The 22,309-nt window shown below is 40.9% G+C and overlaps 1 protein-coding gene across 5 annotated transcripts in view; it reads left to right on the top strand.

Moving 5' to 3' along the window:
• Positions 1–22,309, top strand: part of HIVEP1 (HIVEP zinc finger 1) — a 144,411-nt gene that overhangs the window by 116,321 nt on the left and 5,781 nt on the right. For 4 of the 5 annotated variants that reach the window (XM_059399440.1, XM_059399442.1, XM_059399441.1 and 1 more), the window contains exon 7: positions 2,449–2,550. The exons of the other annotated variant lie outside the window; for it this stretch is intronic. In XM_059399440.1, the coding sequence (XP_059255423.1) occupies positions 2,449–2,550 (102 nt within the window). The remainder of the gene's footprint in view (positions 1–2,448; positions 2,551–22,309) is intronic. 5 annotated transcript variants of the gene reach the window in all.

Here is a 22,309-nt window from a genome sequence, read left to right on the forward strand (position 1 = left end):
GCAACATCAATATGGGCACACAGAGGGGGCGAAATGGCGCCCAGAGAAGGATATATGCAGTGCGAGAGAGTGATGCTTCCCCTGGCAATGTGTGTAAATCTCTGCTTCATCATTTGTCCTCTTAATTTATTTTATGAGGACATATTCAGAAGAATTTTAATTAATTTGTTTCCCTGTTTAAAGGTCAGTCAGCAGAAAATATACAGTGAGCTTTGCATCTTTACAAGATTTACTGTCATTTATACACAGAAAGCTAGACACTCTATATGTAGCCGTCAGAACCCAGAAACAAAAGCTCATGTGCTTTCCAGAGGATTTAGGGTCATGTTTATTAAATCTGTTAAAAAACTTACTTGTTAAGTTAATGCACGAAGTTCATGGCATTGCTAAGGGATATTTGCATCTTAATATGTATATTTTGCATGTTAAAATGCAGAGTGTTTATTTATTTTAACTTATTTAAGAAGTAGGTTAATAATAATAGCTCAAGTTATGAGAAAATATGCTTATTAGAACTTTATATTTCCAAATTTGCCTGGTTATAATTATCCATTAATTTCTATAAGAAGCAAATAATGTTCTATAGTTGTACATTTAGGGAAAAAAAGCACTTTAAAAGAGACTATTAGTAGAACTCGTAATTTGGCTTGTGTTATTGCTATTGTATTAGAAAGTGCTTTGACTTATAATTGGAAATTTCAGCCTTATTCAGATGGCTGAGCCATTTGTTTTGAGCTTTTTAATATGAAAGTTTTGAAGCAGACAGAAAAGTAAAGATCTGTATCATGAATACCAGTTACCAACCACCTTTTACTAATCATTAACATTTTGCCATATTTGCTTCATTTTTTTGTGTATTTAAATTAAGCATCTGGCATGGCCAGGCCATGTAAGCCAGATATCACCTCTAGAATTATAGAAGTCAGGGTTTGATGGGTCTTAGACCTCATCTGGTCCAGGCACCCTCTCACACTGGAGCCCCCAAAGCACCAGGCTCTGGGATGCTGTCCGGCGTACTGTCTAGTGCAAGAGTTGGCTGGGACAAGTGTGACCAGTTCCACAGAACAAGGCACTTGTAGTGGTCCTGAGGTTCTACAAATAACAGCCGTGTCCCATGCCCTCCAGTGACTGCAAGCCCAGAGCTGGGAGCAACAATTTAGACATTCTTAACTCTTCTGGAAGCTTATGCTGAAATACTAGTCTGCCCCTGCTAACCAAACTAAGTCTTTAGATTGTGATTGTTTTCTCAAAAGAGATGATTTTCCCTTGTTGGCAGGTGTGTGTGTGTGTGTGTGTGTGTGTGTGTGTGTGTGTGTGGCGTTCTCCACTCAAGCTGCTTGGTGTCCAGAAGAGAACCTGAGCTCCCCCCCTGCATTCATGATCACGTGGGACAAATATGCCCAGGGGTTCCCAGTTAACCTGGTAATACTTAGCTGCCAAAGAAAACACCTCTTTAGAGATATTGTTGAGAGACTTCTACTAGTCAGTATGGTGAAGGGAAATTAATGCAGGAAATTCTTTCTCAGCTTCCAGTGAACAGAAATTCTGTTTGACATAACAACCAAGTGTAGTTTTTAATAGATAGTCAAGCTTGAAATTTAAAAAAACAAATTCCCAGGTAACAGAAAGAAAAAAGAAACTCCATGCTAGCCCTAATAGTAATAGACACTTAAAAAATAACATTGATTAAATAAACAAACAAAATTAAAAAAAAAAAAAAAAGAACTTGTGGGAATATCACAGCTATCCAGCCCTGGGGTTTTAACCTCAATCCTGGAATGGAGTCTGAGGCTTCTGAAATAAGCCTGGCCCTCCTGCCGGGTGACTTTGGATCAAGTGAGGAAAAGATACCTCCTAAAAAGCAAAACCCCTGACCTCTGCCATGTCATTCATAGATAGATAGTTAGTCTAGAATTAGTGGTCTGAAACCTTAAGTCCCAAGTAGAAGCAGTTGGAAAACTGATCCATAGAGATGTTCGTACAACCCAGGGTCCTTAAGACTCCATGGGAAACAGTCTTGCTGAAGATGGGCTTTCAATAACAACTACAAAGTATGCAGGGAAACGAGGTACCATGGGGGAGATCCAGCAGACACAATGGGGGAGGTTTCGGACTATAGGAACCACAGATCTTAGTGCAGTCCAAGGGGACTTTAAATGTAAAATGTTCTCAGAAATAAATGAGGACTTCAGAACAGAAACCAAAGGCAAAAGTAGACCTCATCCGGGTAGCGGAGGCAGATTTGAAAAAGAAAAGCTATTAGTAATGAATAGCAAGGTTATTACAACATACAGATATCAATTATTTTGTTTGTCCAAATTTTAGTCTTAGAATTGTATAACCACAGTCTGTGCTTTCACTTGAAATAGGAATGAAACTTGCCAGTGTTAACAAATGTGAGAGCAAAATAATACTACATAAGCTTAGTAAACATTCTTTTCCCTTAAGGAAATCTGACAAAACACATGAAGTCCAAGACACATAGCAAGAAATGTGTGGATTTAGGAGTCTCAGTAGGTTTAATAGATGAACAAGATACAGAAGAATCAGGTAAGGCTTTATTCCATATTTTTCATAAATGCTATTTACAATGTGCTGGTTTTTTTGCATCCATACGCTTCTTTCCATTCGCACTGATACTTCCTAGTTCTTCCTGTTGTTGCTGCTTATTTACACGATACATTAGACTCCGAATCAATGTTCCCGTCTGTAGTTTGTCCTCTTTCCCATGCATCCGGCCCCACAGACGTCCATCTTCCCGAAGCATGTGTCTGCTCACACTCCTGCTCTACTGCTAGTCTTCCATTGGCTTCCCTTTGCCTCCCAAGTGAACTGCCAGCCGCCAGACCACACATCTTCAAAGTCCGTTACGGTCTGCTGTCCTCCTCCTCCTCCGGCCTTGTTTCTCATTTCTTTCTTTCACCTATCCTCATGCTTAAATTTCCTGCCTACGTGGCATTGATCTGGCTCTCTCCCTTTCCAACCTTCCCCTAAACCCGCCCCACCGCCCTCAGTCCCCATGCAGACATGGCTCCCAGTGTTCACTGTACAAAACTCTTCCTCTCCTTCGATGTCTAGCTCAAACCCATTGCTGCCACGAAGCCTTCTCTGATTTTCCCTTCCCAACTGTGGGAAGCCACTTCTCCCTGCTCTCAGCTCCTGTAGCAGTTTAATGTTTGCTCTCTGGAAGCATTGAGTCTCTTTCTGCCTTATTTTGGGGTTAATCTACAACTGCTTACCTCACCTCCTCACCGAGATTTCGAAGCATGTCCTGAGCAGAGCTGGTGAAGGAGTGATGCCCGCTTCACCCACAGCCTGTGGTGCACAGCCTCACCCCAAGTGGCTGCTCTGGAAATGTTTGTGGACTAGAACATTCGTTTGCATCCCCAAGATGTTTGTTATTTTGAAGAAGTTAACCGGTTGTTTTCTTAACGGTGTTCACTCAACAAATAGAAGTGTTTATCTTTAACCAATTTTGAGGGAACGTAAACCTGTTCATCTGTTCTGACTCATTAGAGAGTAGAATTATTCTCTCTTAAGACTTTTTTTTTTAAGCCAAGAATTTATCAACCAAAGAGAAGTTTTCCCTAAAAAGTTGTCCTACTTTTTTTGAAATGTGCCCTCAATTCGACCTTTATTTGCTTGCTATGTTTTAGTTAATATGCATTAGTCTGATATCTAGAAAATTTCCAAATAGAAAGTGGTAAGGATATCATTGAAAATATAGGTAAAAAGTCAAACGTGTTTTATTCCACCTGACAACCAGTAACACACTGAATGAATCACCCTGAATTTTTTTCTGGATACGCAAAGGAAGTGACTCACACCTTAAGTGGTAGAGCCAATATGATTCAGGATTTTGAGCACACAGAAAGGATTGCCTTTAACTCTTTTTTGGGAATAAACTGATACATTCTTGATAGAAGAAAAAGATCATCATAATAAATTTAGGACAATAAGGAGCTTTTTACGTGTTTTAGGCTATACATTTTGGGGATGACAATATCAGGATTTAAAAGTGCCTATCACATTAACATAAGTGTTACTTTTCTGTCCTAGGAACATACTTATTAAAAGCTGATTTTTGAATTGCCAGAAATTGAATTCTGTGTCGTGTCTTTGTTTAAAGACACTCACACATTTAATAGAATTATTTATAATTCACTTCTAATGTATACAGCTTATTTGGTTTATTTTCTGCTCCTAGCAGTCACGCAGTAAATTAACTACCATGATAAAGTGAAGAAAAAAACATTTTATTTTGCTTTATTATTATTTGCTATATTGCTATTATATAGAGCCATTCAGAAGTAAAAAGCTAGGAAGAATGAATATGAGTTTCAGCAACTTTATTATTACTCACAGACTAGAAAATGAACAAAGTAGAAATATGAAATACTAATGTCTGAGAAACACAGATGTAAAAAGTAGTATTATAATATACACTCATTTACATGTTTTACTTTAAGAAGTATGTCTTTAAGAAGATGTCTTATAAAAATTAAGTAAAATATCTCTAGAGTCCTCTAAAGTTATAGGAAGGTAGTGTTTATATCCAAAATTTGCATAGGAAAATTAAGTGTGGTTTGCATTATTACCTTGTATTGTTTAGATTGGCTGATGGGTGGACTTACATATCTGTCCACTCATGTTTGTATTTCTCCGCTCATTCCAGAAGCACTTGAAGTGGGTTTTAGATGATAACTCAAACTTGATAGCCTGATTCCCTATTCAGATGGGATCTTTTGATAAAACTGGGAAGTTTTACTTGATTTTTCTCTTGGTTAAAATTTTTTTAATTACTGTAATTATGGGTGGCATACTCAGGTTTTGCACAGTTTTAATTGAATAGTAAATTGTAGCATCTAGGTGGATTTTGCCAAGTGCTATACCGTACTGGAGACCTAACAATTCTTTATGAATATGCCAGCCAGCATACCCTACTTTTGCTTTATTATGGGCTTGGAATGTATGTGTAACAGTAGTAAACATTTGTTGTTTTATACAGTGGACTTCTTTTCATTCTTCTGTTTTGTGCTTCTAAAAAAAATATTTTGGGTTTTTTTTTTAAATACAGAATGATTACAAAGAGTTTTATTACATGCCCTCAGGGATTCACACCAGACCTGATTATCTTCTCATATTTGTCTCAGGTCTTTTTCATAAATTCAGTGTATTTTTTAAAAAAAAACAGTCAAACACACCATTATGCGTCAGGTCACCTTTGCCGGTCATTCTCCCTCCCAGAGCCGGACACTAACTGTGCCTTTCAATTCATTTAATGTGCTTTCATATATCCATGAATAGTATGTGGTTGGTTCGTTTGTGTTTTGAATTTGTATCAGCAATATCACCTTGTACGTAGATGCCTAGAAAATTAATTTTGCTTTCTAATTTTAAATGGTTTTCTAGAACAGTTTCTGTCTCTGCTCATCCTTGACTCTACCTTATACTGTAAGATTTTAAATTTTGCCTGGTTGGCTGAATGAGAGCCTGCTGTCGTGTTTTCTTGATTACTGTCCTAAAGTGGTGTCCTAGGATTCTTTGAAAAGAGGTTCCTCCTCTCCATTAAATCGGCAATAGTCAGAGACGGGATCTTGCCGAACAGTTCCTCAGATGTCTTTGTTTTTAGGGGAGAAAGCCCAGAAGCCTGCATGCAGTAGGATGCTACGTGGCTGGAGAGGGTTCTATTTTCTGCCTGAACACGGCCTCTACGTGCAGCGCCCCAGGGCTGTGGTGGTCAGTCTCTTTCTTTTCTGTCTGTACCCACTCGCTAAGTAATCTCGTTCCATTTTCTGATGGAAATACCACCTGTCTCCTGCTGATTGCAGTATTCACGCCGGACTGGCGCATCTGTCCATCTGCTCACCACCTCCATTGGCGAGTCTCATGGGCGCCTTGAGTTGGACGTTCACCCCTTACGTCCAAGAAGCGCACTTCTCCTAGTGTCTTGTCCCGTCCTTCCAGCTGCTAGTCTTGAAGTCATCCTTGGTGCCTTTCCCACTTCCTTCCAAGTGTGTTCAGGATCTTCCCCACATCTGACCCCCGCTGTCGCCCAACCCTGGTCAGAGTCACCACTGCCTCCACTCAGTGGCTTGGAGTACCCCTGACTGCTCTGTGTCCAACCCCAGCCCCTTGACAGACTTGCAGCACAGCAACGAAAGCGTTGGTTTTTTTTTTTTTTGCTGTGTTGTGTTTTGAATTACATCATTATTTTGCTGAAAACCCTCTAAAGGTCTCCTGTCCTTCAGAGTGCTTGGTCGGCTGTGCGCTGGGAGCCCTCCGGCCCACTACCTTCCCCACACCGTCTCTCCCGAGCTCGTCTTCCATCTCCTCTGGCCTTGCTCACCCCGCCACACCCACTCGCGTCTCCCTGCTCTTCATTAAATAGCCCTGCAGGCTCCCACTCAGGCCTTGTGCTCAGTTCCTGTCTTCCAAGTGCCCTCCGCCAGTTCCTGCTGGACTTAACTCGTCGTGTCCTTCAGTGCTCTGCCCAGTGCTGCCAGGTCAGCAAGGCCGTCCTGAGCCCCCCAGGCAAGCACACCTCGCGCTCTTACTGCCAGCAATTCTCACGCCTCTCTGTCCTGCTTTATAGTCCTTGCGGCACGTATCCCTACCAGGTGTGTTGTGTGTTTGTGTGTGTTTTATGGAAATAGAACGTGAGGACAAGGATTCTCTGTTCGCTGCACAATCTCCGGCTCCTCGGGATGGTGGCTGGCAGGTGATAAGGTAGTAAATAGTTGTTGATTTAATGAAGGACTAGGGGAAAAAATGACCTACAATCTGTCAGAAAGTTCTTCAACCTTCTTATTTTTAGAATTGGGCATGTTAGTTTTCTGTGAAATCCCTTCACTAAAATCAGACAGTAGCTATGAGATGCCGTTTATCGCCTCTACCTGTAAACAGAGTTTACATGATATGGCCAAGGTAGACAGAGGTATTGTTGAAGCGATGACGGCGTTCGTTAATTTGTTACTGGTTGTGGGATGAGAAGGGGAGAGGGTAATTGAGGTCATCTGACTCTTCGTTTTCTCATCTTCAGTGATGATCACTCCAGATTGACGAAGACCTGTTTTTCCGTAGCTCCAGGGAAGAAAAGTTGCTTCTCTGGTTGATCTCTTTATGTATATTCAGTCTGGAGCAGCTGTAGGTGACGTGCATGCCCCCCCACCCCCGCCCCGCCACCCCAGCGCTCAGGAGTAAGCCCAGCCTCAGCTGGGGCTGGGGCAGGAGCAGGGAAGCCTGGATGGTGCAGAAAGATGACTAAGGTACCCCCGAAGAAAGGGAAGGGACTTACTTACCCGTACATCGCTTTATTTAAAAAAGTACTGGTGAGGAGGAGGGGTAAGGGAGGGCCACCTGCTCGACCGAGAGAGCTGCTTGGGCAGAAGCCCCAAGGACCGGGGAAAGGAACAGCTATGAAGCATGTAACTGGGACAGGACGTGAGAGCTGGACAGGGTGCACCCCTGACAGGGGCCGCGGGACAGGTTAGACCATGCAAGGGGGCTTTAGCCCGGGGAGTGGTGGTGCCAGCTGCCCACCTGCTCGTTTGTCCTCAGATGTAACCAGAGCCTCTGCTGTGACAGTTCGTGCCAGTTCGTGAGGTTGTGATGCTTGAAACCCATTATTTCTCTGTTATGATGTTTTTCTAGTATTTTTATTCTTTTAAACATTCCATGATACAGAAAGTGTTTCTTTGATTTAAAAAGTTTAGGTTTTTGTTTTGTTTTAATGTCATCTAAAGTCGTTGAAAGCCATTGCCTCCTCGGGCGCATAGACACCTTCTTTCAATCCGGATTATTTTTTCAAATGTTTTTGAAACAAGGAAAGAAGATAATAGGGCTTTTAATCGATGACTCTGGAATTTTCATTGCCGAGCTTTTTTGTTTTGCTTTCCTTGGTTTTTGTTTCTCTTTTCCCCTGATGATGCGCCTTTATTTTGTAGTGGGAAATTAGGCTGCAATGCCTAAAAGAAGCATGTGTTCATTAAGTGGATGGTCCCTTTCAGCAACAGCAATAAAAAATAATTCCATGGAGCAAACGCCTCTTTCTGGAAGGCTGTTTATATAAAGAGAGCACCTCAGTGCTTCTACATGCCTCATTCCCACCCAAGTTTGGGTGCGAAGTCTGGTACGGGTTTTCCCTTGTGGCATCCAGTTGTATGTATACATAGAAATGTGTAATGACTAATTTAGAAAACTTGCTCTTCATTTATTAAATTAGGGAGCACTGTTGCCCCTGGAATTAATTTCTGTTCTCCCCATAGAATAGACGATCGTAAAAGGTAAAGGCCTGATTTGTTCCTGCTTTAATTTTTGTGTGTATTTTAAAATCCTGCTCTCATGGTCTCCATAAAGGATGTGATACAATATAGCAGCTTGTCACAAAGTGTTTCACTTTACTGTCAGTTTCCTTTCCCAGGGGAACATGTCGGAGACGAAGTGGCTGACTTTTAAAAAGTTAGGAAGGAGAATCAATGGTTTTCAAGTATTGCAGTTCTCAATTTCGAAATGTACACTTCCGGGTAGACTGAAGCTCCGGGGTCTGAGGCAGGTCAGTGTTGGGTGATCTGCGCCAGCTCTGCCTCTATGTACTCCCCTTGCCCACTGAGGTTCCCTGTCTCCTGGTCACAGAGTCTCCCCCGTGTAGGGATCAGACCAATGGCCATGGTTCCTTGGGAGACATCAGATGCCGCATAGGCTCCTCTGCCCATCTCGAGCCTGCTAGTGTGTTCTCCATCTCCCCTGCCCACTAGATGAAAAGCAGGGGTCAGACTGTTGTGTGATGTGGGATCTTTGCACACAGAACTTGTTGTCTTCTCTTTAATGGTGAACGGTTAGCAAATGCTTTCATGGCACCCTGCGATCTTGGTATCATTTCTCAAATTTGTAATTTAGAGTAAATCTGATATTAAGCCCTGATGCGGGGTACTGCCAGAAACTGCACTGGAATGCCGTTGCTGCACATCTGCAGTAAACATTGAGGAAAAGTCAAAGGTCGGGCTGGCAGGAAGGTGCCATAGCATGCCTCACGGTTAGCTTTCTTCCCTTTATTTCAAAAAGGTAGTCATTGCTATGGCTCTTCCAATACCCTTTGTGCCCACATGATGGCAGTTGTTGGGGTGGGGGTGGGGGGACAGCTGATCTACCCTATGAAAAGTAAAGTCTGAAATAACTAAGTCCACCAGCTGACTGTCCTTTGTGACCTAGCTTTGCCTAAACACAGTTGAAATTTGTCACTACCAATGCTGGTAGATAATAGATACCCACTAAAAAATATAGTGAATAAAGAAAAATAAGTAGGCAGATTCAGAAGCTTCATGTCTTTTGGGAAACCGTTCCTCCAGAATGTCAGGGCTTGATCAGTGTGACGATGTACGACATTGTCTTCTCCAGATACTGATTTAAATTCCTACACAATTTTGATAGCCACGCTACATTTCCTAGTCTAACCGTGTGGTGGCTGTGCCAGCCGTGGTTTCCTATGGTACCTCAGGGAGGACGACTAGGGGGCCACCTGTGTGGTCAGTCAGTTAAGCTGACTCCAGGCATGATCCCCAGGACCTGGGATCAAGCCACAAGTCAAGCTCCCTGCTCAGTGGGAAGCCTGCTTCTCCCTCTCCCTCTGCCTGCAGCACACCCCCAGCCCCCGCCCCACTCACTCATTTGCTGTCTCTTGCTTTCTTTCACATAAATAAATAAGATCTTTAAGGGAAAAAAAAGAGAGAGAATTAGATTCAGCTCACATTAATGAATGTGACGTGCACTGAGATGGTCAGTGCCAACATGACATGCACGACCTTCTGCATATATTTAAATCTTGATCACCTTGGACATCCAAGAAACAGGGTAGATCTTTTTAAAAGAAAAACAAATAACCCACAATGGTTTTGTTTGGGAGACCTGATACTAAATGCTAGAGTTTGTAGAATAGGACCCAGAAAACCTATACCAAGGGTAGTGCTTATAGGTTTAAAGGGAAAATTGGGCAGTTTGGTCATTTAATTTATTTTCTCTGTAGCACACCAAGATATATCATCAAGAAATACCATCTCTGAGCTTTCTTTCATACAACAAAATTTATTAAACGCTCATGAAAGGCCAGTGTTACTACAAAGTATCTCACCAAAATTGTGTGTGTGTGTGTGTGTGTGTGTGTGTGTGTGTCTGTGTTTTTTTTAGAGATTGAATGTGTGCAGGGGGTGGGGCGGGGGTGTAGAGGGAGAGAGAGAATCTTAAGCAGGCCCCATGCTCCACACAGAGCCGGACATGGGACTCGATCTCATGACCCTGAGATCATGACCTGAGATAAAATCAAGAGTTGGATGCTTAACTGACTGAGCCACCCAGGCGCCCCCAGAATATTTATTTCTTAAATATTATTAGCATTTGGTAACGTCTTGGCCAGCTTATGGCTTTCTGGCCAAAGTCCAAGGCCTCTTAATGCTGTATGTTTAAGTTATTCCTTTATGTCTGCCTCATTTTGTCTATTTTCCCCAAAGTTTTACTGTGGGTTTGTTTCTTCTTAACTTCAGAATTTATTTTCCTGGCATTTATCTTAAGTCTTTTTTTTTTTTTTTTCCAAATTATCTTAAACCCATTTCCTACTGTGCCAACCAACATAACATTCAGAATGTCCTTCACCAGAGTCACGTGCAGGTCCCCAGTTGCTAAAGACGACTCATTAAAGCTCACTGCGAACATGGTGTGATGAAGGACCCAAGAACCTCGATTTTTTAGAATTCCTTACTACCCTTAGCAACCACAGGCTGCGTAGCTACCCATTTTATCCTTCAGTGCATGAATTCTTGTGCTAATTTCCAAGTGGAGTCGATTTACAGATGCGAGGAACCATTTACTTTGAATGAAGCAGGAGGAATTATAAGTTTCTCGAAGCCAGCCATTAAAATGTGGACACTTGGCATTTGAGAGAAGTTCCCATTTAGTTTAAAACCAGCAACTTGAGCTGTAATTTTAGTCGTTCGTGCTCACGAAGTCTCATCCCTCCAGCCAGCCCGCCCGTGGTGCTCGTCGTCGTCTGGGCCATGCAAAATTGCAGTCTCTGGAATTTTATCCCTGTGCTCTTGGGGTAGTAGTGAGTACTTTCGCGTTTTCACCTTTTGTGTCAAAAACCGTGCTGCCGGCTATTTGCTTTTCGTGCCTTGATCCAAAGAATGTTTTTGTCAACAGAATGCCGGACTGCAGTGCTAGGAATGTTAATACGTGCCCTCGGCTGCCCAACGGGGAGGACTATCCAGTGTAGCCAAGTGCAGCTGCGGATCTGATCTTGCTGGGGTTTAAGTCTAGGGTAATGTGTGGAAGAGCTTGATGTCAGACCGCAGGATTTAAAACCTGTATCATATTTGCCGTTAAAATTAGTTGAATTTTTCTAAATGAAATTCTGTCGACATGAAACCTTTACAGTATGTTTCTGTCATTCTGGGATTTTCAGGGAAAATATGAGTACTCCTTTTTAAGAGAACGTTCCATGTACAATACAAAACCATAATAGCTCTGGAGATTTCTGTGTAAGATAAAGTGTTAATACCATTAACAAACGACGCGGATAGGAGTCTTTTGGTTTTACTTCCTGAAGTGAACAAACATGAAACTCTGGCCCCATTATTTTCTTAATGATGTTTTCATCTTTAAAAAACAAAAACAAAATAACCCAGCAACTTATTACTGCCATAGTTGCAGGCTTTACAATAATTTTCCCCTTCAAGTTAAGGTTGTTTGTGTCTCCAAGTACTGTTTCCAAACGTGAGTAAAACAAAAACAGGCCGCCGAGGCCGGGAGCCTGCAGCTCTGGCCTCCTGTGCATCCGATTCTTCCAGCAGGTGTCACTGTGTAGCAGCGAAGGGAAGCCCCGGCTGCCCTTCCCACCCACACTGAAGTTGGAACTACACCTTTAGAGAAACTGGGTGACAGAGTGTATGGAAACGTTCACTTTTGAAAAAAGTACTGACTCATTGCCTACCTCTTCTTTCCCTCATGAATTTAAATTCACAGAAATTAAGGGAATTAATTTTCCACTTCCATAAATTTTTACTGAGTATTGGAAAAATTTATGAGCAGGGAGGGACTATGTCTATCTAGGAGGACGTAAACTAAATAGAATTTGTAAGGGCCACGCATTTATGAACTTGTTAATAAGCAAGTGTGGATTTATTTATTTATTATTTTTTAATGTCTTGTAGAGTCTCTGGGGGACGCGGAGGGGTGAACTATAGCTTTTACCCTCCTGGAGTGTTACACTCTACACCAAAAAAAAAAAAAAAAGACAATTGGGGCAAACTAGTAGGAAATCTGTACATCTTAGCGGCATAATGACAGGACTCCCAAGTGCATGAAAAGCTGGTTGGTCCCAAGTTTTGGCTTTGATGCTTCCTAGCCACAGAGACATCTCTTAACTTCCTTGCTAAGAAGAGTTTGAGATCACTGCTGTCACGTGGTGCTGGTTAGATTGAAACAGGACAGCAGAGCCTGGATGTTGGCCGACTCTTTCTGAAAAGGGCCTGATATTGAGTATTTCATGTCCCGTGGGTCATGTAGCCTCTGTCATGACTACTAACATTTGTGGTTGTGACCAAAGGCTGCTTTGAACAGTTTGTAAACCAGTGAGCCTGCTGCGTGCCGGGTAAACTTTATTGACAAGAACACGCAGCGAGCCACAGGCGGCCCACAGCCACAGTTTGCCAGTGTCGGATAGAGCAGGAACTGTGCTCAGCGTGCTGTGGTAGTTCTCGTACTATGTAACGCGCTACGGCAAAATGGACGATACCACAGAGTCTTAAATGGTAAGTTTTCTGAGTAGTTAACAAATCTGCGGTCTCATGCTTGCCGGCTTGTGATCACAGACAAGTCACTTTTCCTGTCTTCGTCTTTCGTCGGCACAATTTCTGATGTGGTAGTAATAGTGTCCTTTGGGCATAGGAGCAGGGCTAACGGGACAGTGATGTTATATGAAAGGACTTGTATTAACACAAGAGAATAGGGTTGGTGGGCTCTGCCTTGGGATGGGTATTTAAAAGGATGCCATTGTCTCCCATTCGTCTGAGCTATCCCTTTTCTCTTTCCTCTGTCACCCTGGAGTATCAGCCCTGTGTAACATACATGTAAGGTATATAATATGTAAGGTAATGATCCAGAGTTTATGTTCAGGTTTCCAGACTTGGGAACTCCCCCTTCAGGAGTTTCAAGACACAGGACGTGCAGAGATAAACATTACTCTGTCCTTGTCCTGCGGAAGGAAAGCTACAGAGAGAAATCCCAGCCCTTCTTAACTCCTCTCCAAGCTGTACGCCTGTGGCTCTGTCCAGGGAGAAAGGTCCAGGGAAGCCACTCTGCAGCTTTCCCACCCATCATACCTCCAGCTTTAGTCTGAACCTTGCCGGGATCAAGGCAAAATCAGATTAACATGGAGCCAAATAGTCTTCCGTCCTTCCACATTAAATGATATATGATGTTCTTTTTTAAATCCTTCATGTAAATTGCATGTGTATGTGTGTGTATAAAATTTAAAAATTTTAAAGATTTATACTATTCTACAAGTATTCTTAAACTTCCATAGTCACTACAAAGTCCAGCGTATGTGTTGTGAAGTTAACGTTGAGTGATTAGTTTCCATTCTTGGGGATTGCATTTTATAGGTTCTGCTATGCGTAATCAAATAATTATATGAAGCTTTTAATTTCTGTGCCTATAAACATTCAACTCGTGCAAATTTATAAGCTAACTTAATTTCTATAATTTATTGTTGACCTTTCAGAGCACTCTGTAGTTAGATTTTTAAAATAGGATATTTGAATGTGCAACATTTAGCCAGAGACTCAGGAGCCCCACGAACTATGGGCTTGACACTTCAAAATAATTACCTACAGTTTACATTTTTTAAATCATTATCTGAGAAAATATCAAGTCCTTATCTTCTCCTTGTCCTAGTTACGATCAAATAGCATTGGTGTGTATGTAGCGCGAAGCCACATTCTCCCCGAGCCCCGGTGGCTGGAAGAACCCTATGTCCAGCTGACTAAGAGATGCAAAACCAGGTACAAAATACAAGGTAGGAAGAGTTGTAGGTGCTGAAAATTTAACACATGTATTTGGGAGAAATTTCCTGTGCTTCTAAAAATTCACCAAGAGGAGCATTGGATTTGATTTCAAGAATTAATGGTTTCCTACTAAACAATAAGAAAGAGAAAATTGCTTATCAGAGAAAGAAGCCTTGATGGGTATAAAAACAGCAGGGAAGTGGCTATTGTGAAAGTGTATCTGAAAGAGACAGAATATTGGTGTTGAGGGAGTAAAATAAAGACCCTGGAGTGCTGGCAAATTGTTTGTTTTAGGCAACTTTCTAAGAGATTATTTTCATCTTAAGAGAAAAGCTGCAAAACGCGTATAGAGTTCCTGTATACTCCTCACCCAGCTTCCCCTTATGTTAGCATCTTACAGAACTGCGGAATGTTTGCCAACACTAAGAGATTAACTTCAGCTCAACATTAGTAACTCAAGTACAGAAGTGACTTGAGTTTCACCACCGATGTCCTTTCTCTGGCCTAGGATCCCCTTCCGAATCCCGCATGGCGCTTGGCAGTCATGGCTCCTTTGACTCCTCAGATGACTTCGTCGGTCTGTGATGTCTCTCATAACCTTGCCAATTGTAGAGAATACTGATCAGTCATTTTGTAGGATGTCCTCAGAGTGGGGTTTTCTGGTGGATGCTTATGATTGGATTGAGGTTCGCATCATTCGGAACATGCTATAGAGTGATTGTACTTGTCTCAGTGTTGTCGTATCCGGATATGTCAACAGGTATTATTGGTCACGTTAGCCTATATTAACATGATCTTCCAGGACTCTGGAGGGACTTTGGCTAATCTTCCAGGGCTCTCTACTGTAAACTTACTGTCATTCCCTTTGTAAATATTAAATGTTTATGGGAGATACTTTGAGACTCTGCAGATACTCTGCTTATACGCTGATGTATCTTGCCTACAATGGGTATTACTAGGGTGTTCTGATTTATTAATTGGGATTTTTCTGCAGGGAGAAGTTACCATTTCTTCATTTGGTCTTTCATCCTTTCATTCATTTACATTTGTATGGACTCAAGGATATGTATTTTATTCTTTGGGTTATGATCAGTCTTACTTTTTCTTATTGTGTAGCTCAAGTTCTCATTAGCCATGAAGAGTTGAGGTCTGTTCCTGTGCCCTTTTGACTTGCCCCATCTTTGTTGTTGTTGTTGTTGTTGTTGTTAAGAATTTCCTTATTTTCTAGCACCCCTAGATGTTTCAGCCCTGACATCAACCATTTCTTGAAGGACCTCTGGTTCCCCCTACTGGAGAATGGTGTTTAGAAACCAAGATCTTGCAGGTGGTGTGTTCATTGCTACTGACCTGTCATTGCTTCTGTCCTCTGTCACTGGGTAGAGTTAGGAAGTATATGTACATATGCTAACTCCTACCTACACACACACCTATATTCATTTCTGTATCTGTGGGGGGAGGGGGAGGCATGCACACACACACATACATAAACACACACTTATGCAATATACATGAATAAAACATGAGTCCATATTGATAGTCCCAATTTCAGTCCACACGGTTGATTCTAGTCTCTATTTCCTTCTTTTTCTTTCACCCGCAGTGAGGAACCTGGTCCCCATCTACACTATGTTTACATATTTGTTCAGCTCTAGTTGTTTTTTCTTTTTTTTTTTAAGATTTATTTGTTATGGGGGAAGGGCAGAGGGGAAGAGAGAGAGAGAGAGGGACTGTCAGGCAGACTCCCCGCTGAGCATGGAGCCTGACATGAGGCTCAATTCCATGAACCATGAGATCATGACCTGAGCTAAAACCAAGAGTCAGACATCCAGCCGACTGAACCACCTGGGTGCCCCTTGCAGAGCTTTAGTATTAACTAATGAACCAGTTTCAGAAATCCTAACCCACTTGCAAAAAATCAGATTTACAGTTGCAGTCAGTGTTTATGTGCAGTTCTTTTTGTCTTCAGCCTTCACTTCATCCGGTCAGAACCCTCACCCAGAGGGGAGCCTTTTTCCCAACCCTTCAGAGCGGTTATGCAGTTCACTTGTACTTCAGTTGTGTCATCTGTCTTGGCTTGCATTCCATCTTGGATATGTCCCACATCCTGACTGATTTTGTTTCTGTTGACATACCGTAAAGTTCACTTCATGGCATTGAGCTCACTCGAGGGTGGTCTTTGACAAATGCATAGAATGGTATGTCCAACCCCACAGTTCAATACAGGGGCATTCCATCACCCCTCAAATTCCCCTGTGCCATTCCCTTATAGACATCTGGTGCCCCTACCCAACAGCCCCTCACAGCCACTGATCTCTTTCTTTCCCTATGGTCATGAGTTTTCCAGAGTGCCATATGAAAGGAATAATAGAATAAATAGCCTTGGGGGTCTGGCTTCTTCCATTTAGTTCTTTTGTATTGCTGCGTAGTATTCCAATTGTATCAATGTGCCGTACTTTGTGATCCAGACTGGTGGAAAGATCTAGATTGCTGCCAGTATTTGGCAAATATGAATAAACCTGCTGTAAGACCTTCATGTTAAGGTTTTCATATGAATGTAAGTTCCCATTCCTGCACAGTTTGACATGAGGAGTGGAATCTCTGGGTATTGTGGCTGGGAGACGCATAGCTTTATAACAGGCAGTCAAACTGGTTTTCAAAGTGTCTGTGCCATCTTACATTCCCACCAGCAATGTAGGAGAGTCCAGTGTTCTGTGACCTTACCGGCACGTTTTGAAAAAAATATTCTAATGGGGGGTACAGTGGCATTTCATTGCAGTTTTTACTTGCACTTCTTTGACTGATGACAATGAGCATATTTTCATATGCTCTTTGCTTTCCAGATGCCTTCTTTGGTGAAGTGTTTGTTCAAAAATTTTGCCCATTTTTTTAAAGTGGGATATTTATTTGCTTATTGTTGAATTTTGATATTTTTAAAATAAATCCTAGATACAATTTCTTTGCCCGAAAGGTGCCTTGTAGGTGTTTTCTTGCAGTCTCTGCTTGTCTTTATTCTTTTTTTTGTAGTGTCTTTCTCAGAGAAAAAAAGGGCTTTTAAAAAATATTAATGAAGCCTAGTTGATCAATTTTTTAAAATTGTTTTTGATGTCATACATAAGAAATCTTTTGTCTACTCCAAGGTTACACAGATTTTCCACAGTTCTCTTTAAGAAGTTTTACAGTTTTATATTTTACATTTAGATTGAGTTATTGTATAAGGTATAATGTGTCATTTTTTTCATATGTGGTTGTCCATTTGTTTCAGCAATAATTTATTGAGAAGACTGTCCTTTCCCCATGGAAACCGCCTGTCAAAAATTTAGCAAACTAAAAAAAAAAAAAAAAAAAAAAAAAAAAATTTAGCGAACTATATTTGTGTGGTTTTTTACTCTGATTCTCTCCATTCATCTGTTGGTCCCTATATGTCTGTCCTTCTGCCAATATCACACTGCTTGGGTCTGAGCTCTTCAACTTTCCTTTTCCTAAACGTCTCTGGCTATCCTAGTTTTTCTTTCCCTTGAAATATTGTCAATATCTGTAAAATGCTTATGAGATTTTTAATGGAGTTGTATTGCATCTGTAGATAAAATTGGGGAAGAAATGCTTTCTTAACAATACTGATATTTCCAGTCTGTGAATATTAGTATATCTCTTCATTTATTTCCTGTCTTTGGTTTCTTTAACTAGTATTTTGTAGTTTTCAACATACAGGTCCTTTTTTAAATTTATACTTAGATTTCATTATTTTAGTGCTATTTTAATTAGTATTGTATCTTTAATTTTGAATTCTAGCTTTCATTGGTGGGTCATAGAGTTCTTAAAAGTTTTTTTCTAAGATTTTACTTACTCATTTGAAAGAGAGACAGAGTTAGCAAGAGAGAGAGCAGGAGTAGGGAGGAGAGGGAGAAGCAGGCTCCGCACTGAGCAGGGAGCCTGCCTGGAGACTCTCGATCCCAGATCACAACCTGAGTTGAAGGCAGATGCTTAACCAACTGTACCCTTAATAGATTTTCTATTATCCTTTTAATGTCTCTGGATTTATAGTAGTAGTCTCCTTTTCTTTCCTAATGCTGGTAATTTGTATCTTTTTTTCTTGGCCAGTATTACTAGATATTTATCAATTTTATTCTTTCTTTTTTTCAAAGATCCAGCTTTTGGTTTCATTGACTTTCTCTGCTTTTCTTTTGTCGATTTCTTTATTTCCATTCCTATCTCTGTTATTTCCTTTCTGCTCCCTGCTTTGGTTTTTATTTTCTTTTTCTAGCTTCTAAATGTGAAAACTCTGATTATTTATTTAAGGCCTCTCTTTGAATAGAAGCGTTTGATACAGTACATTTCCCAATAACCACTTCTTTAGCTGCCTTCCACAGTTTTCATGTTATATTTTAATTTTCATGTAGTTCAAAGTATTTTTGACCTTTCTTTGAGACTTTTTCTTTGACTCAAGGATTATTTAGGAATGTTAGGTAAATCTGGAATATTGGGGGATTTTCAAGCATCTTCCAGTTATTGGTTTCTTGTTTCATTCTGTTTTCATCCAAAAACATACTCTATATGACTTTCATTACTTAAATTTGTGGAGTTTTCCTTTGTAGCTCTGAATATGATATATATTGGTAAACGTTCCAAGTATACTTATAAGGAAAACATATTCTCCTTTGGGTGGAATGTTCTGTAACTGACAGCTGGGACAGGTTATTTGATAGTGTTTTTCAGGTCTTCTGTGTTCTGATTTTCTATATTCTTTTTCCATGAATTACTGAGAGTGAAATGTTCTGAAGTCCTCAGCTATAATTGTGGATTGGTTTATTACTTTTTTCAGTTTTAGCCTCATTTATCTTGAGGCTCTGATTTCATTGCTATGCATTTAGGATTATATATGTTCATAGTGAGGCTTACTTTGTATCATTACGTGATGTTCCTGTTCAGTCTTGATAATATTCTTTTTTCTCAAATCTACTTTGTCTGATATTAGTATACTAGTATTTCCATCTGTAATTTAGTTAATCTCATAAGGTATATCTTTCTCCAAACTTTACTTTCAATCTGTTTGTCTTTATATTTAAAATACGTTTCTTGCACACAATACGTATACTTGACACTTGCTTTTTTTAATCCAGTTTAGCAATTTCTCTCCTTTAGTTCACGTTAGACTATTCCTTTTAATGTCATTTTTCCATGTAGTGGAATAAAATGTATCATCTTGCCAGCTGTTTTTTATTTCTTTTTTTTTTTTTTACTTAATTGAGCATTTTTTATGATTTTGTTTTTTTTCTTTTTAAATTTTTTCAATTTATTTATTTTCAGAAAAACAGTATTCATTATTTTTTCAGCACACCCAGTGCTCCATGCAATCTGTGCCCTCTATAATATCCACCACCTGGTACCCCAACCTCCCACCCCCCCGCCACTTCAAACCCCTCAGATTGTTTTTCAGAGTCCATAGTCTCTCATGATTCACCTCCCCTTCCAATTTACCCCGACTCCCTTCTCCTCTCTAACACCCCTTGTCCTCCATGATATTTGTTATGCTCCACAAATAAGTGAAACCATATGATAAATGACTCTCTCTGCTTGACTTATTTCACTCAGCATAATCTCTTCCAGTCCTGTCCATGTTGCTACAAAGTTTGGTATTCATCCTTTCTGATGGAGGCATAATACTCCATAGTGTATATGGACCACATCTTCCTTATCCATTCATCCGTTGAAGGGAATCTTGGTTCTTTCCATAGTTTGGCAACCGTGGCCATTGCTGCTATAAACATTGGGGTACAGATGGCCCTTCTTTTCACGACATCTGTATCCTTGGGGTAAATACCCAGGAGTGCTATTGCAGGGTCCTAGGGAAGCTCTATTTTTAATTTCTTGAGGAATCTCCACACTGTTCTCCAAAGAGGCTGCACCAACTTGCATTCCCACCAACAGTGGAAGAGGGTTCCCCTTTCTCCACATCCTCTCCAACACATGTTTCCTGTTTTGTTAATTTTGGCCATTCTAACTGGTGTAAGGTGATATCTCAATGTGGTTTTAATTTGAATCTCCCTGAGGGCTAATGATAATGAACATTTTTTCATGTGTCTGATAGCCATTTGTATGTCTTGATTGGAGAAGTGTCTGTTCATATCTTCTGCCCATTTTTTGATATGTTTGCCTGTTTCATGTGTGTTGAGTATGATTTTGTTTTATCTCTTCCTTGTCCTGTTATTCATAGCTTGTTATATTATTTACAATTATATTTATCCCCTCCTTGACTTTATTATTTATACCTTTTTGAAAAATTGAGTTGTCTTCCTTCAAATAATGGAACATTACTTCACAGGTAGTGTGAAGACTATGTAACAGTGTATCACAATTCCTCCTTTCCATCCTTTGTGCTGCAGCTTTCCTCCCTTCTCCATTTACCAATGCTATAAACACACAGCATACTGTGACTGTTGTGGACATTCAGTTGTCTTTTAGAGCAAGCAATTAAAACTTTAGAGTAATAATTTTATCTTTATCCTATTTCTGAAGCTCTTCATTTGCATGTGTGTGTGTAGATCCACATTCCCATCTAATACTATATTCTCTCTGCCTAAAGAGCTTCCCTTTTACATTTATTGTGAAGTAGGTCTGCTGGCAGTGAATCTGCTCAGTGTTTAGGTTTTTCTAAGAAAGTCTGAATTTCTCCTTCATCTTTGAAAATTATTGCCAATGAGCATAGACTTCTGGGTTGAACCATTTTCTTTTTGTCATTGTTACTGTTTTTCATTGGTAGTGTTTCATTTCATTCCTTTTCGTAGTTTCCTTCTCTCAGCTGAAATTCCCACTAGACGTTTCATGTTGTCCACCATTCCCAGGAGAGCCTTTAACACATCGCTTATTTTAAATGCTCTGGCACATCTGATGTCTGTATCCCATCCAACTGGTTCTGATTGCTTTTTCTCTTCTGAGTATGGTTTTTTTACCCCCTGCCTTTCTGTATGCCTTGTAATTTTTGTTGAGAGCTAGACATCTTCTGTAAGACAGCAGAAACTGTAAACAGTCTTTCTGCCTCCTAAGGGGTGTGTCCCTCCTGCTGGGCCTTTATGTGGGCATTAGAGTGTCTCTAGTTAGGAATCTGACCCTGTGTGAAAGATCCATTGTAGCTATGGCAACTCTGAGAGCACCAGAGGCTTCAGATTGCTACAGAGATAATTTGTCTTTGGGGTGGTGAGTGGATTATGAGAGCAATGCCTGTTTCAGTCCCAATTTTAGGTCTTCCTTGTGTACTATGTCTCAGTGAGAGTCACTGTACACATTTCTGTTCTTCTCCTGTCCCTCGCCCAGCAGTTTTTGGCTGTTACCTGTCACTTAAAGGTCTTAGCTTGGTATTTAAGGGTGAGGAGGAGGACAGGATGCCACCTGTGTTGTGATTCAGGCTGTCTTCCACATGTACCAGGTTCTTGGGTTTCTGGGCCGTGGCCCTTGTGCTTCCCGACCACTGCCTCAGCCACTGCGGTAACTCAGCTGGTAATCTTTTCCCTCTTCAAGGAGTAGAACTGTTTTTTCTCCTATTCCTCACCTTTCGCCACTGCAGTATGTTTTCACCACTGTCCTGAGTGCAGCGATGCTTGTGCCCTTCCCTTCACAGGGTAGCGTTTCTTCCTAGTGGGAAGGGAGGAAGTGGATCCAGGTGGAATATCTTGTCGTTTCTCTATGGCCGCCACTCCTGTCCTCCATATCTGGATCACAATGGATACTGAGTGCTCTCTTGTGTGAGCACTTGAGTGGGGTTCACAGGATAGAGCCTGCAGGAGAGCATGGTTTCAGAGGATTCACACAATCCTGCCAGACCGTAGTTGGCTCTAACCTGCATGTCAGCTGTTTAGCTGAACTCTCCCAGCCAGTGTCCCATTGCCTCCACCCCAGGTGATGCAGACTTGCTGTCTCCTCTCTTCCTGCAGACACTGTCTCCACTTGGAGTTTGGACTCTTTGACTAGGATCTCAGCTTTACGAGGCATATTGAAAAAGTTGGAAATATAAAATTAGGCCTGTTCTTTTTAAAAATAGAGTAATAGTTCTTAAGGAAAAGCAAGTTTCATCCTAGTTAGATTTTGTAGCAGGGCTGACCTCTGATGAAATCAGCCTCCCTCTCCAGTCACCCGTTCTCCTAATCATCTGGTATTTTCTGATTTTCTTCAACTTTCCCCTTTAAGAGGAGAAAAAAACAAAGTACCTAAAAATGTCTGATTTGGCACTATTGTGGCAAACTCAAAACAAATGGGTAATTACG

Source organism: Mustela nigripes, chromosome 5, assembly GCF_022355385.1.
Source record: "Mustela nigripes isolate SB6536 chromosome 5, MUSNIG.SB6536, whole genome shotgun sequence".
Classification (NCBI taxonomy): Eukaryota; Metazoa; Chordata; class Mammalia; order Carnivora; family Mustelidae; genus Mustela; species Mustela nigripes.